General features: G+C 36.2%; 1 protein-coding gene across 10 annotated transcripts in view; it reads left to right on the forward strand.

Moving 5' to 3' along the window:
* The window catches only part of ARHGAP24 (Rho GTPase activating protein 24), a 551,069-nt gene that overhangs the window by 278,511 nt on the left and 256,550 nt on the right, over positions 1 to 16,008 (forward strand). For 4 of the 10 annotated variants that reach the window (XM_037830169.1, XM_037830171.1, XM_037830172.1 and 1 more), the window contains one exon: positions 820 to 1,348. The exons of 5 other annotated variants lie outside the window; for them this stretch is intronic. In XM_037830169.1, the coding sequence (XP_037686097.1) occupies positions 1,282 to 1,348 (67 nt within the window). In that variant the 5' untranslated portion in view covers positions 820 to 1,281. Of the gene's footprint in view, positions 1 to 819; positions 1,349 to 7,387; positions 7,476 to 9,989; positions 10,131 to 16,008 lie in introns of those variants that run through there. One more of the 10 variants, XM_037830174.1, reaches the window with a different exon arrangement.

Below are 16,008 nucleotides of genomic sequence, written 5' to 3' on the forward strand. Positions count from 1 at the left end.
GATCACAATAGCCAACAGATGATACAATGTGTCCATACACATTCAATTGTTACTTAATAGTTAAGAAGTGAACTGATTAAGCTAAAAACCCCATAAACATAGAAACTACTCACAAGTCTGTAAATGGTATAAGGTTCTATATATTTAACCAAGAAAGATACATTTTTAGGAACTACATGCTATTATCCATACATAACTTCTAGAATATTAAACCTTTAACATTTTATACCTGAATTCAAAATGTTGGAATGCCAATCTTAATTTTTTTAATCGTATAATTTTAGCATACTAGTAACTAATACTTAATCAGGAGAGAGCCTTCGAGGCTTAGTTCCTTATTTTCAACAATTAAAAGAATTCGAGTTTCTCAATAGAAAAGAGATGGTTCAAACAAAGAGCCTGATTAAGATTTCTAGATGCTGAACTAGCTCTTCTTTTAGTATCTTTTCTTTTTTCAGTAATTTGCTTTTGAGTCAAGAAAGTTTTAGAGAAAAAAAGTGTTTATAAATCACATCTAAGACAGTGCCAAACCTTTTGCCACTTTTTGTTTATTTGTTTGCTTCCTATGACAAAGCAGTTTAGCTCCTGCAGTTCGGTGTATTTTGCTGCCCACCAGGACCCTATACCAAACTGCAGTATAATTCCCAAGCCCCCTGTTGACATGGGATTTGAAATGAGACTGAAATAAGTGGAAGCCATTAGTGGCTGAACTGTATCATGTTATACAGGAATGAGGAAGAAATACGTTCGCTTCAGCGTATTACTGGGGCCCTAACCATAACTGTGCTCCAAGGACTTGTTTTTGTTTTTTTATGACAGGAGTACCTCATTGTCTCAAGGTTCCTGGATCCAGCTCTTCTCCAGAGCCATATGACCTTTCCAAGCCAGGAATGACTAAATTATTACACTTTTGGGCCAAACGAATTCTCTCTTTCCCTCAGGTCTACATTCACCGTTTAGAACCCAAAGGGATATACCAGAGACACACTAGAGGGCAGCAAGGGGTCAATGGAACTAATTCTTTAGAAACTTGTTGGATTGTATTTATGTGCTTTGAAAAAAACTTAATAGTTTTTTAAAAGTTTCATTCACTGCTAAATTTGTTTTTTAAAAAAGATACTGTGGTGCTGATGATCTATGCATGTGGGTGTGTTTTTTGTTTTATGAAAACTATATATATATATTCCCACACACATATATATACACATATATATACACATATATATATACACACACATATATATACACACACACACATATATATATATCCTCAATGCTATAATGAAAGAAGCCCATCAACTCCAAGATATTCACCAACGATACTTCCTGAAGACACCCTCGTACCTAGGTGAGTGAGGGTTTTCAGGGGTAGGGATGGGGATCTGTGGGTCCACCATAGGAATCAAGCCACATCTGAATGGGTGTCAGGGGAGGGGGCATAAAGTCCAGTATTAAGAAATGAAGAACAATCACTAAGCCTTTCTGATGATCAGGGGTGATACAGGCATTCACCTCCAGGGATAAAGAGTTGAAGTCCTCCAACTCTATCCAAGTTGTGGGTTTGCAAGAAGAAATACCACTCACGATGTCTTCTAATATGTCTTCTAAAACTTCTCTTAGTTTCCTAGGGATGCTGTAACAAAGTACCACAAACCGGGTAGCTTAAAACAAGAGGAATTTATTGTCTTACAGTTCTGGAAGCTGAAAGTCCAAAATGAAAGTATCAGCAGGGCCATGCACCCCCTAAAACCTGTAGGATAGAATCCTTCCTTGCCTCCTCTAGCTTCTGGTGGGTTTCCAGCAATCCTCAGCATTCCTTGGCTTGTAGTCGCAGCATTTCAATCTCTTGTCATCAATGTCATTCAATCTGTGTCATCACATGGTGTGCTCCCCTGTGTCTATTTGTCTCTGTATCCAAATGTCCCTCTTATTTTAAGGCTGGTGGTAAGATTGAATTAGGGTCTGTATTAATCCAGTTCAATCTTATCTTTACTAATCACATCTTCAAATGCCCTATTTCCAAATAAGGTATCATGGGACTGCAGGTTAGGACTTGAACATATCTTTTGGGGGAACCCAATTCGACCCATACTGTCCCCTAAGAAAATTTCCATAAGGAGTTGTAAGCCTATTGTTTTGCAGTTTTATGTTGCTGTGAGAGGGGAGCCCAGCACCTCAGTGCATGTGACACATTGGAGGGAAGAAAGTGAGCAAGTTAACAAGGGAAATGACTCTATCAGACATCAGGAGGAGAAACAACTTTGTTGATGCTGGCAAGGTTAAAGTGGAGACCAAAGGGAAGAGCAATTTGAATTGCCAAGAGCTACACAGCACCAAGTGTAGAGACCATAGTCTATAGAAGAGAAGAACGTTAAAGACTGTCAGGGAAAATGGTACGTAAGTCATCCTAATACCTTACCAAGGAAAAGAGAGGCCTAGCATGCAGAAGTTGCTACAATTTTGCTGGTAAGGCTTGAATATAAAAATTATTTTTCTTATCATTTTTTACTGTTACCAAAATCCTTTCACTTTATCCCATAGGATGACAAGAACTACACAATCTAGCTCATAATTAACAGAAAAACTTGCACTTTAATCCTCGTCTTTTAACATCAAATATTTAATGAGGATAAATATAACAAACCGTTATAGAATTTTGTTTCTAGCCTGAATATACTGGAAACATTAATTGCAATCAGTTTTTTTTCAATGTGTCATCTGGGGACCACTTGCCTTGGAATCACAAAGAGTAAAATGTGACTTATTCACTAATAGCTTTAGAAGGAAGAATTTATTAGGGGAGATATAAACCAAATGTTAGGAGAACTTTAAGAAGGAGGAAATTACTTTCTGCTGAAGAATCAAAGAGTACTTAATGGAGAGAGATAATTGAACCAGTTCTCAAATATGTAGGTAAGATTTTTACAAGCAAAGTTATGAGAATAACATTCTGTCAAAAAGAACAGAATAATTGATCAGTACCACCTTGGCTAGTGAAGGGGGATTGAAGACTGAAATACTGGTCTTGAGGTTGAAACCAGATTATAAAAAGCTTTATGCACAGTGTTAAGGAGTTTGGACTGCATTCTGTGGCTGGTATCTGCACAGAGGTGTCCGATCAGAATTGCACTTGAGGACAGTTTCTCTGTCTGCAAGGCTACGGCAGAGATAGAGCCGAACACATGTTAGGAGGTGGGTCAAATTGTTCAGGCCTGAAGGAGTGCGTCTATGAAACATGGGACAATGGCAGTGGGACTAGCAGAAAGGGGATAAATGTGACAGACATAGAGTAGTAAATGCAAACTATGTATTCTATACATGATTTTCCTGTAAGCCTACAACTTCTCTAATAAAAAAAAGTGTATTAAAAAGGGGGAAGAAGTTGGATATTAACTTCAGACTATTTAAGTGTGGTTTATCAATTCTTGGAATGAGGAAGGAGCTTTGCCTTCAAAAACTGTATGTTGCAACCACGCATCCATTAGGAAGTGGCCAAAGACAATCCAACGCTATTTTCAGGGTCACTAGTTGACTAAGAGATGGAGACAAAGCAGAGGTAAAGACAAGAGGAAAATGTGTCTTGTTAACTGAGAGGTCTAGAGTGTTACAGATAGCTGCAGGGTTTTGGCTGAATTTAGTAAAATGAAAATAAACCTTTTCCCTTATTTCTTGTGGAAAAATTTAGATTCACTGAATTAAATGTAACATGTTTAATTCAATTCATTTTTTTAAAATTAAATACCACAAGATTATTTTAATACGGAGACATCTGATTTTAATTCCAAGTAATAAGAAACAAAACTTAAACCTTGGGATAACTGAAATCAAGTCAAATGTAAATGGTTCAAGATTGCCTTATTTTAGTATGTTGTAATACTGCTGAAATAGAATTCAGTGCTCACTATGAACTTATTAACCTGAGCTTTATGTAGTCTTAAATATCCAAGTTTTAGAAATATTTTATGACTGAGCAAATCATATACATTTTGCATCTATAGTCCTTGCTGATAGATTTTTTTTCAACCATATAAATGCCGTTTTTTTTTTTTTTTTTTTTTTTACTATGATGGAATTTTACATGCCAGGTCTAAGAAACTTAGAATTTTCTGGTTGAGTTTTCCTTTAACTGCAGCATTAAGTTTCCCATGTGGCAACCAAAATATTTTATTTCTGCTACTTGAGTAATCTGCTTCCAAACAGGAAAAGCAGAGAATAGGACCAAAAAGTCCGTGACACTTACCTTTGGAGCAAGACTCAAAGCCAATTAAATCATTGCCATATGATGTTGTTTGGACTATAATTGCTATCATATTGAGATGCAGGAACAACGTAAGACTCCAGAATGAAGGACAGAGCTTAGAAGAGTTCAAGGTCCATCAAATTAGTGATTCTTAACGAATTATATTCAGTAGAGACTTGACTTGCCCCAAGTGTTCACAAATTGAACAGCCCATTTGTGTCCTGGGTACATTTCCTCCTTCCCAATTTTGACAGATGCATACATGTTATGCTCAAATTGCTCTTGGAAAAATATTTCCTAGCTGGCTGCCTCTGCCTGTTTTCATTTATGGATCAGTCCTACTACAGTTTATCAATAATTTAAAATAAAAATATGGAACACCACAGTAATGAGACCTCTGTAGGCATTGTATCGTCAACAGGAAAAATGAACATATGGTAATGAGGAAAACATTAGCTTGATTACTATAGGAGGGATGAGTTCTCATTTTTGGTGGTGTTGCATAAGCCACAATTACCTCCCCAAATAGTGCTTCAGATCACAAACAGCTTTGAGAAAGTTGGAGTAACTCCTAATTTGATTCTCTTGTTATTCCGTGTTTTACCAAAGTTACAGAAATATGCACCCAAATCCCATCAATGCAGCCAAGATATGTCTAGAGAGATTTCACCAAGCTTCCTGATGATTTCTCCTTAGTCTCACTATGTGCTGACATCTCTTAGTAGCTGAGAATACTCGCCTCTTCCAATCTCATCCCTCACCAGAACTCATCAGCAAACATTTCTATCTCACCATTAAAGAGACCTCACTGGGAGCAGGCAAAACTTTATTGTCCTTTTTTTATGTGAGTGAATTCGCTTGTTTATTCCTTCAAGCTGGACAGAAATGTCAGCTATTATTTTAAGTCCTCTTGCTTATTTTAATGATCAAGCTTTTCATAAATTTATCTTTTTTCATTAAAGTTCTCTCTGTCTGAAAACAAATGAGACCAATGCTGCTAATTGCTTCTTTTATCTCATGCTGTTGATGATAAAAGGACAGAACTAATTTAATCGTCTTTTACAGGGGTTTACAATCTCATTTTACATTAGTAGGCACAGTGCATAATTCTTTATACATTGTGGATCTCCTTCAAAGACAGACTGCTATTCTCAATGTCTCTCAGTTAGCAGGAGAAATTTAAGACTTGCAACCCAGCATTCTGTACTTTGGGTTTTATTGTTATTTTCAGAATGGCATCATTAGTGTCTCTTTGTCTCTAGATTTTTCTTTTCCTGTTTCCAAAATGAAGATGGTAATTATGATTGTAAGAAAGAGGAGAATGTAATTTGCAACTAAAATTTCAAATAATATTTCTCTGACCTAGGTTTCATCTTACCCCATGGGACACAGACAAGAAAAGAAAATAAGACTTTTCAAGAAAGGGAAAGACTAATTATCATAGTTTTAAAGCTTAAAAAAAGGATTATTGATAATCTCATCTAATATCATTTTAAGGATGAGGAAATGAAGGCCTTGAGAAGTTACAGTGTGTTCATGGGGATAGTAAAGGCTTATACTCCCTGATCTTGTATATCTACCATGTATTAACACACAAACTCTGTGTGCTTAGCTTCAGAATGATATTTTCATAAGTTTTTTCCCCTTATTTGAAACACACATCTTATGTACTAAGTCTTCTGTTTTCAGAAATCATTTATGGATTTCAGAGCCTCTGAGAAACCTCTCACTAAAGCCAGTGCAATTGAACTGTAATTAAGCTGTAGGTTAACTAGTGATCATTGCAAAGTCTGTAAATGGATAAATGTCTGGGAGACCAGGGCCTGAGAGTGAAGGGAGAAAGTACTTAGAAAAGCAGAAAGGAAGGGAAAGCTGGAAAATTCAGGGATGCCAACAAGAGAGAGGGAGAGAGGGAGAGAGAGAGAGAGAGAGAGAGAGAGAGAGAGAGAGAGAGAGAGAGAGAGAGAGAGAATGCCTGCTGAGATGAGAGGGAGGACTGTTGTCTTACAGCATAAAAGCACTGGGAAAAATGATGAGAGTGAACCAAAAAGGAAGGTTGGAACAACCCAAACCAAGTGCTGGCCTATATGAGGTACTGGCTGAAGGGAGAATCCCGGAAGGGAGGATCCAGAAAAAGCAAAGGCAATGCTTTAGGTCAGATGCAGGGTAAAAAGAATTGCCAAGGCTATTCTGTAGCAATTAAATGCTGTCAGTCAAACAAGTCAACTAAGTTTTAGATGCAGGACTTCTATTCAAAAATGGGCTGGTGAGAGGAAAAAGGGAAATCCAAGCAGTGGAAATGGCAAAGTTCTAGGAAGAAAAATATTGACTGGCACTTAGGAAAATCATTCACATTTAGATTGGTGTTATGTATAGAAATGCTGTCCCCTACAGTGGGATCATGTAGAAATTTAATCATTTGGAAGACATGAACCTTATTTACTGGGACATGGCCAGATCCAGATCAGCAGGAAGATTTCCCAAATGCTAAACCCAGAGTTATTTATCGTTTCCCTGATAGAGTCTGGGGTTGGGGATGGAGGACAAGGAAGGAGGAGACAGAGCTTGTCCCAGTATCAGCAGCTAAGCAGATCAAATGGCCCTGGCCTCAAAGATTGGAGAGACCACAGAATCGAAGTACTGGAAGGGACCTTACAGCTCACCTGGTGCCATCTTACAGTCGAGGGCACTGATATCTGAAGTCATAGAACAAGTTTGTGACAAATCCTCCTAACACAAAGCTTCTGACTTCTAGCCCAGAGATCTTTGTATTACAGTCAGGTAGTAATGCAAATGATCACATCACGAATAGCCTTATGAAAACCAGTAAAATAATTGTGTATGCTAGAGAGTAAATCCCCTACTAAATTGGGTTAAATGATTCTGGAGAGGGGGAACAGGGTTGAGGAAATGGTGGGAGAAAATAAAAAGGACTATTATAGGTAAAACAAAACAAACAAACAAACAAAAAAAGTAACATCTTCCCAGATATCTATAGGGTAGCAATGAAGAATTACTTTTTATTTGGGAATTCCCATGGGGATCTATTCTAGGATCTCAATTTTCAGCACAACTAAAGAAAGAAACAAGCATAGAGAATACAATGTTTATTCAACAAATATTTGTTGAATGTCTTTATGTTCCAAGTACCATATCAAGGACCAAGAATGCAAGAAATGAAAAACACCACCCTCCTGGGTTCCAGGACTCATTGTCTAGTAGGAGAAATAGACAGGTAAGAAAACAATTATAGCCCAATGGTTGATTGCTCTACGATGGGGTAATGACGATGGAAGTTTATAGTAGGCATTCATCAACTCTTGCTGGGGAGTGTAAAGAGGGCTTTACAGGGGCAACAATGTCTGACCCCAGTCTTTCTTGAAGGACAAGGAAATGGAAAGCACATACAAAGGAACATAGTTTATTTGGTACTTGCCCTTGGCTACAGCATAAGACACAGTTGGGGTAGGAATGAGAAATGAACTTAGACTGGGGTGGGGAGTGCTGGCAGAGACTAGTCCATGAAGACCTAAGAAGATGGACTTGAGAGAAGCTGGGTAGCTAATGAGGACTTATAGAAGGAAAGGAAAATGACTCTATTAGGTAGAAATTGTTAGAGAAAAACAGATGCTCATTTGCTTTACTTGTGCTCTTCATTGTCCTGATTGAGGTGAGAGGGTATATTGAGAACAAGGATTTGTTATGGCAACTAGGAAAATAGTTTTGGAATGACTTTGTTTGCTTAGGAGATTTGAGATTTAAAATATATTAAAAGAAACAAGCAAACAGAAACATGGAGCTGCCATCAAGAGAAGGGGAAACATACAACTGAGGTAAATGGGTTAAAAGGAAAACTGTTGGAAAGTAAATTTGGAAACCTGAATAGATGGATGGAGGATTTCTTCAAAGGAAAACAAAATAATGTGCTCTTGATGCACGGGTCAAATTGAAAATGAATACAGTATGATAAAGGTGTGGTGTTTCAAAATGCATGCCTAAAATGCATGTTACGTGTTCGCTCTGTGAGGTGTAGTAAAGGTGAGAGTTTCAGAAGCAACAGACACCTCAAGGAACAGGCAGCAGAGATGACGTTTTTTCACCTCAGCACTGGAGAAGTTTCAGCCTACTTGATGGTGTAAATTCTTTTCCTGAGGAGAGTAAAACTTGCAGTGAACCAACAAATGGTTTCTGGAAATTTGTAGAGAGAAGAAAGACCGAGTCCATAGTAACGCTATATTTTGATCAACAAAGCTATTTTGTTTCTTCCCCAAAGTTCTGTTTATGTCTCAGAGCCTTTATATTGTCTTTTCAAAAACTGGGCCAGCTGGCCAGTGACCAGGGCAAAATTGCATCTCTAGCGATTACAAATACATCTGATCAGTGTCCACATCTTTCAGTATTCTGCTTTAGCTCAGTTTTCTATTTGAATGTGTCATATAATCACTGGTGAATAGAGGACACTATTGAAGAAAAGGAGATTTGCTCAAACTATTGTCCAAATTCTAGAGTACAGACAATAAGTGCCATTAAGAAATGTGATTTTACCTTTTTTTAAATAAACAAAAACTATAGAATGAAATTACATTTATGCATGGATGTTTGATTCCATATTTGAGCATTTGTCTCATGTCCAGAAAATCATATGATGCTTTTAACTATGAGAAGAAAAGAAAATGTCCAAAAAAGAAGATCTGGGGGAGAGAAAATATAATGCCCTGCTGCTAGCCTTCTAATTTTCTCAACATTCTCTATACTAAATCTAATTAACGTAAATCAACATATCATAATAATATCTAACAAATTGACATTTTTTAAAATGATGGTAAGCTATGTTTCTTTACAAGGTGGTTGTGCTAAGCAGTTTACATATTTTCTCTGAATATGTATCTTTAAAAAAAAAATCCCTGAGATACATAGATTTTACCAATTAGGAAATGAGGGAACCAAAAGGTTAAAAAGAAAAGTTGCCTATGGGTTGTGCAGCCCATAAGTGAATGAGCTGGGATTCTGACCAGGTATGTCTGATTCCAAAGTCCACACTTTAACGTCTAGGCTCTCCTGCCTTCTATATATCCAGAAGCTGCTCCAGCAGCAAACAAGTCCAACAAAAGAGGGGAGCAATTTCCTATTACACTTCTGAAGAAATTGTGCATGCTTAAAATGAAGAGATTCAATCTATACTCTCAGTTTAATTATCATAACTGCGAGCATAAACAAGCTCAGATTGTTTTTTGTAAAAACAGGAAAACAATATGACATAGTGTAAGACTTAGAGGATCTATGACTTTTTAAAAAGTACATTTTTAGTTTAGTGACATAATAACTTAAATCTTCTTTTGGGCTATGGATTTGCCTATTTATGTCTAAAATATATATATATCTATTTGTATCTTCCAAACATCCTACCAGTATTTTGAATATATATTCAAATATATGTAATAATATATATTAATGTATAATGATACATACTAATATATATTAATATATAATATTAATATATATAATTAATATTCCAAGTAGAATGATTTGGTGCACTTTTTCGCTCTGAATAAGCATGCCAACATAGCAGTCATTTGTGATAAAATGCTGACATTCTGCTATGGTGAGCAGGTCATAATTATTTTCTTATATTAGGCAAAAAACTCAGTGCAGCACACCAGAATTGTTTCCCATTTAAAATTATTTGCAAGAATGATTAACTAGGATGCCTGGGGCACATACATAAACAGCTGTTTCTGGTATTTTGCAGGTGATAAAACCTATTAGTTTGGCAACCTATACAAAAGCCATTAGATCCACCCCACTGCAACCAGGACAACTGGGCCCCATAGACAACGAACACCTACCAATGAAGAGGCAAGGGATGTAATGAATTAAGGAAGAGGCCTTGGTGAGTGGCTCAGAATTTAACCCCCAACCAGGAGAAACACAGAGGAGCCAGAACCTTCTATTAGTAGAGGAAGGAGTCCAGAATTTCTTATTCATTTATTTGTTTTTTCATTTATCTTTTTCTTTTGAAGGGAGAATGTGTGTTAGATGTTTCTCTTTTACCCTCCTGAAATATTATTACTAGTGGGATGACAGTTTTTAAATTTTCATTCATCTCTGCAATCAGGAAGCTTATGCTTTCTTACCAGGCATAATAAAGCTAGAGTCTTCCACATCAATGGCTTTTACAAAATGAAAGAGCGGCAAAGAACAGAATTAATATTTACATTGAAATGTATGCAAAATCCAAAATTCAGCACTCTATATTTTCTGTATCAGAGTGCATATGACACTATTTTTTAAAAAAATGTTAATTCTCTATCTTCCTCTCTTAATTTTAGGATCTCTGAGGAAATAGATTTGGAAATTTTGTTAAAAATTCTGGAATTCAGTATCCCATGTTGTGCTGAATACCAAGGAGTTTCCTTACAACACTGAGGATTTCTTGAAGAATTTATTGATAGTTTCTTTTCCCCGCCAAGGAATCTCTAAGCCAAATTCCTCTATTTTTCTTTAATTTTACCTTCTCATAGTTTATTTTAAATTTATTACCATAAAGCCCCTTTCCAAAGAGATCTGCTTTTCTAGCTTCTGTGAAGTGAGGTTTCTTATGAGGCAACATTTGATTCTTGTTCTTCTCTTCTATTATCAATACCTTAAGAAGGAGGAAATTCTATACAAGAATACTTAAGCAATCAATGAAATGCTTTCCCAAGCAATAATAATGTGATGGAGTCACTGCAATTTGATTAGTGACCTTTTCATTCTTTGTGGAGATAACCTTTATTGATATCATTAACTAGATGAAACACCTGTTTGCTGAAGCTCTTTTAACCACCAGAACTTGATATTGATTGAGAATCAAGATCGAGATTTTGTTAGTGTCGAGCTGTTTACAGAAACAGGAGCTCCCCTTTTCTCCCATCCCCCAGAGTAATTTTTTTTTTCAGCAGCTAACAGAGAGGAGAAACCAAGGACACTGGCTTACTCTTGTTCTATTTCTATGAGCAAAAAACCTATTTCTGTGAGAAAATACTTTCTGAATGCTCACAAGGATGGGGACATTTTATATTAGCAACATTTGCATGGCATAAGTGATTTCTCTTGCCCCTGTTATTATTCTCAAGGCTCTCCCACTATACAACTCCTCATTAGAGTTTTCCAATTCAGAAAATGTATGCTACTTCTGTGTGTGTGTATGTTTAAACAAACCAGGTATATTTATTTGTTACCTTGTGAAAGGTGCATGTTAGGCACAAAGACCTAGAGATTTTTGCTTTTTTGGCCCAAACATCTGACTGCCTTTGAGAGGGTTTGTCTTGATTTGCTTCCATACAGTAGAAATGGAACATCTGTTTAGCTTTTGAAATGAATGGCTTAACATGGGAATCAGACCTTAAATTTTAATACCAGAAATTTAAATGAAAATCAACACTTAATTTGAATACTGTAAGCCATTCTAGAAAAGGAGAGTCTGAAGAAAGTTCACTATTGCTTTAAACAATTCATTTTCACTGAATTTGGTGAGTCTGAATTGAGAATAATTCCATTTATGTCATGTGAATGGGATTGTGTAGTGTAATGTTAGAATATGCTCATGTGTGGTATCATAAAATTTTTGTTTTGATTGATTTGGAGACTAAGTTTAGAGCCTATAAGTGCTATCTGTGGCTTCTGATTGAATATTTAATGTTTAGCAAATAGGCATTGGAAAAAAATGGCTTGAAAGATTTACTAAAGTAAGTGTATCAAAATATTTTTTTTCGGAGGGATGGAAAAATTCTTAAAGGTGAAAATATTTTTCATATTCCCTTAGGTCTCCAAGTACAAAAGTAGTTTAAGTAAAGAGCTTAAATAGCTTCTGCTATGTTAAGTGAAGTAAAAACAATTTACTACATACTTGCTGTTTCAGAAATAACAGCATACCTGTTATGTTCAGGCATTACAAAATAATTGTGGCAAGTGTTGGGGAAAAGTTAGTAAGAATGGTTATGATTGCTCATAATGAAAACTGAAAATAAACTCTAATTCTTGGTTACAAAGACAGAGGTCAGCTTTTTCGTTGTAAAGTAGTACATTTCTTTTATCCGTGATGGCCACTCTCTTTTAAAACACGAAACCTCACATAGAACTTAGTCTCGTGGTAATGAAAAGCTGAGAGTAGATCAGAAATAAATTTATGCTCAATAATATGTTGTTTTTGGGGAGGGAGTGGCAGTATAGATTTGTTTTATTTCTACTCTTAAGAATTATTGAGTGCAAACAGTAAAGAAGATGTCAATCTGCTGCACTTTAGCATTAAGTAAGATTTCTTGTTTTTCACAATCTGTTTCCAGCCTAAAATAACATCAATAATGGTAATGAAAAATCAAAATACTTAAAGGCCTGGGGAAAAAGTCTTCAAAATAATGTCCCCACTTAGTAATCCTGAAAATTGTGATTCAACCGTCTTTTTATGTATAGAACAAGGGGATATAGTAGTGAGAAGGGGGCTAGGAATTAGAGAAGTGAGTGGATAAAGCAAGAAAAGATAGAGGAGGAGAAGATAATAAAGATAATAGAAGAAGATTTTGGAATTGGTTGTACTTGCCAAAGGTCTGCAATGCAATTTAATCCACTGGAAGAACTTTTTGTTCCTCTTCTAAAGCAGTATTCTATGTCCTTAAAATTGAGCCATCCTTTTGAGATCACTAGTGTCCATATCCTTGCCACTCATAGTGTAGCCTTCAGACCAGCAGAATCACCCGGGAACTAGTTAGAAATTCAAATTCTCAGGTTTCCATCCTCATCCCAGGGTCAGAATCGGAGTCTACATCTTTAACAAGATTTCTTGGTGACTCATATGCATGTTAAAGTCTGGGAACACGGCCATATATGGCAACATGTCCATTGGCAGAATGTGTACTTGTTCCTTCGTGATCAAGAATAGTGAACAAAGAAGCATAGTTTGTGAAAACCAAAAGAAAAATATCCTGGAATGAAGACATAAATAAGAGTAAATACAGAATTCGCCATCAGTGTTAAGTGCTTTCCACTAAAGAAGAAACCACTAAAGTCTTTCATTAGCTCTAACTTAAGAAAAGCAAACTACACTGGGCCCAGGTGCTTTTCTCTGCTTCTCAAAGGCAAACATAATAACAATGTTTGTGTTTAACAAATAGTTTTAAACAGTGAGTTTGCTTATAAAGGCTTTGTTTTTAATTGACATAAACATTTCTCCAGGTTGTGCTGTCTCCAACTGGCTCTATTTCCATAGAGGTATGTCTCTTTCAGCATGCACAGTTTGTTATGTGTTATTTGACCATCACACACACACTCACACACATGCACACTGACACTAGATTACTGCATTCCTGTGGAAGAGGGAGAAGATTTGTCTGCATATGCCAAAAACACTGAAGACTGACAGAGGGCATCACAAGAACAACGACAACACAAAAAACCAACCTAAGTAGCTGGAAGGGAGGAAGAAGAAAAACGACACCTGTTCTTTGGCATACAAACTATCACAAAAGGGCAGTTATTTAAAAAGACAGAAAATGTCCTGTGGTGTGTACATATGATGGAATATTGTGCGGCTGAAGAAAGGAATGAAGCTGTGGGGCATGCAACAAAGTGAATGAACCTTGAGGACATTATGTTGAGTGAAATAAGCGAGAAACAAAAGGACAAATATTGTATGGTCTCACTAATATGAACTAACTATAGTGAGCAAACTCTGAGATTAAATCAAAAGCAAAGTTTATCAGGAGATAGAAAGAGGACCGAAATTGGGTAATCAATGCTTAAGGAGTACAGAATGTTCAATAGGTTGATGTAAAGGTTAGGAAATGTCTGGCACAATACTGTGTGAAGGTAGCACAATAGTGTAAGTATAATTAACAAAGCTGAGTTGAGTATGGTTGAAAGAGGAAGGCTAGAGTCATGTATGTCACCAGAAGGAAAGCTAGAGGATAAAAACTGGGACTTTATAACTTAGTGAAACCTAGAGTGGACAATGATGGTGATTAATTGCATAAATAGAAGAAAGTTCTTACATGAACTAGAACAAATGTACATCGCTATTAAGGTGTTAATAATAGGGTGTTATATGGGAAAAATATAATTAATGTAAACTAAGGTCTAGAGTTAACAGTACCATTGTAATATTTTTGCTTTACTTATAACAAAGACACTATACCAAAGCTAAATATCAATAATAGGATAATATAAGGGGTATGGGATTTTTTTCTTCAGAAGAAATGAGAATGTTCTCCTATTAACTGTAGTGGTGAATGCATAACTATGTGATTATACCAAGAGCCATCAATTGCACACTTAGGAAGGATGGTATGGTGTGTGAATAAAACTGCTATTGAAAAAAAAAAAAAACAAATCCAGGACTTCCACAGACATTTCAGTTGAATATAAGGTACAAAACTGAAGATACCTTTAAAAGTTTTTACAGTCAGAGTCTATTTTGATTTTATTGCAGAAATGGTCATTAGGTACCCGTGTAATCAGTGTTTGTGTGTGCACGTGCATGTTTTCTTTACCTCAGAGTTTGATTTTACATTGGAGCACTTGAACTTTGGTCCTAATCCTTTGTATAAATCCATGGTGAAATTGGGTGTGTTTCATAATACTGAATATATTATAAGAAAGTGAAAATGTCCTGGTAGAGAGGTATCATTTTTACATAGAAATATAAAATTTCTGTACACCTCAGTTATGAACAAAGGCTAATGAGAAGGAGAACTTGTATATTCATCAATAGTTTTTCTTTAAATAAAGAAAAAAAATCATACACTGATAAGGAAGGTTGGACCCAAATACTGCAGAAATGAGGAAAATAGGCAGTGGGCAACAGGCCAATTTGTCCAGCACAGAGATCCCCAAAGAATCCTTGTCCCCTTCCCCAGTCCCCTGCCAGAATGTTCAGTTTCAAAGAATGTGCAGATTAATGGTTTTCAGGAGTAGAGGGGCTGGGACTCTACTCCTGATATCCATAATTTGCCTGAGTTATAGTACTGGCTAAAAATCCCTGCAGGATTTCTCTTGGGATATCCCTTTATGAGGGTAAAGGGCAAATTTCATAGAGACAGATAGTAGATTATAGGTTCCTCAGGGCCTGGGTGTGGGGAATGGGGAGGGGAGTAGGGATGTATTGTTTAATGGGAGCAGAGTTTCTGTTTGAGGGGATGAAAAAGTTGGGGTATGGGTATTGGTGATGGTAGCACAATATTGTTAACATAATTAACACTATTTCATTGTATACTCGAAAGTGGTTAAAATTGGAAATTATTTGTTCTGTATATATTATTTACAATAAAGTTCTAAAAATTTTCCATAGCATATTTTAGTCAGAGCAGTGGTAAACCTTTTCTGGCTGATATTAACAATATGACTCCAGAATGAAACAAACTATGACATTCATGGTCAGAATTAAACTCTGTTATCCTTGCTTTTGCCTGGCAAATGATCTTCTGATATGTGAACTACAGAATACGCACATGTTTGTGTATGTAATGCTATAATGCTTACATTATTAACTTTTGTTTATAATTTGGTCCTTGGAAGTAGCTGTTGAGGAAAAGAATAAACTTGAAAATCTTGAGACAGTCTGAGTAAACAGCCAAAGAAATGTACGCACTCCTGAAGAATCATATTTGCTCTGAAAGAAAGATAAACAGGGATAAACAAGGTGAGAAGGGTGTCAAAGAGATTCATCCTCACAGTCTCAGAGAAAATAAATGGTTTAGATGGACTTCCATGTTAACCATAAGCAAAACGAAATGAAT

This window comes from Choloepus didactylus, chromosome 3, assembly GCF_015220235.1.
Source record: "Choloepus didactylus isolate mChoDid1 chromosome 3, mChoDid1.pri, whole genome shotgun sequence".
Classification (NCBI taxonomy): domain Eukaryota; kingdom Metazoa; phylum Chordata; class Mammalia; order Pilosa; family Megalonychidae; genus Choloepus; species Choloepus didactylus.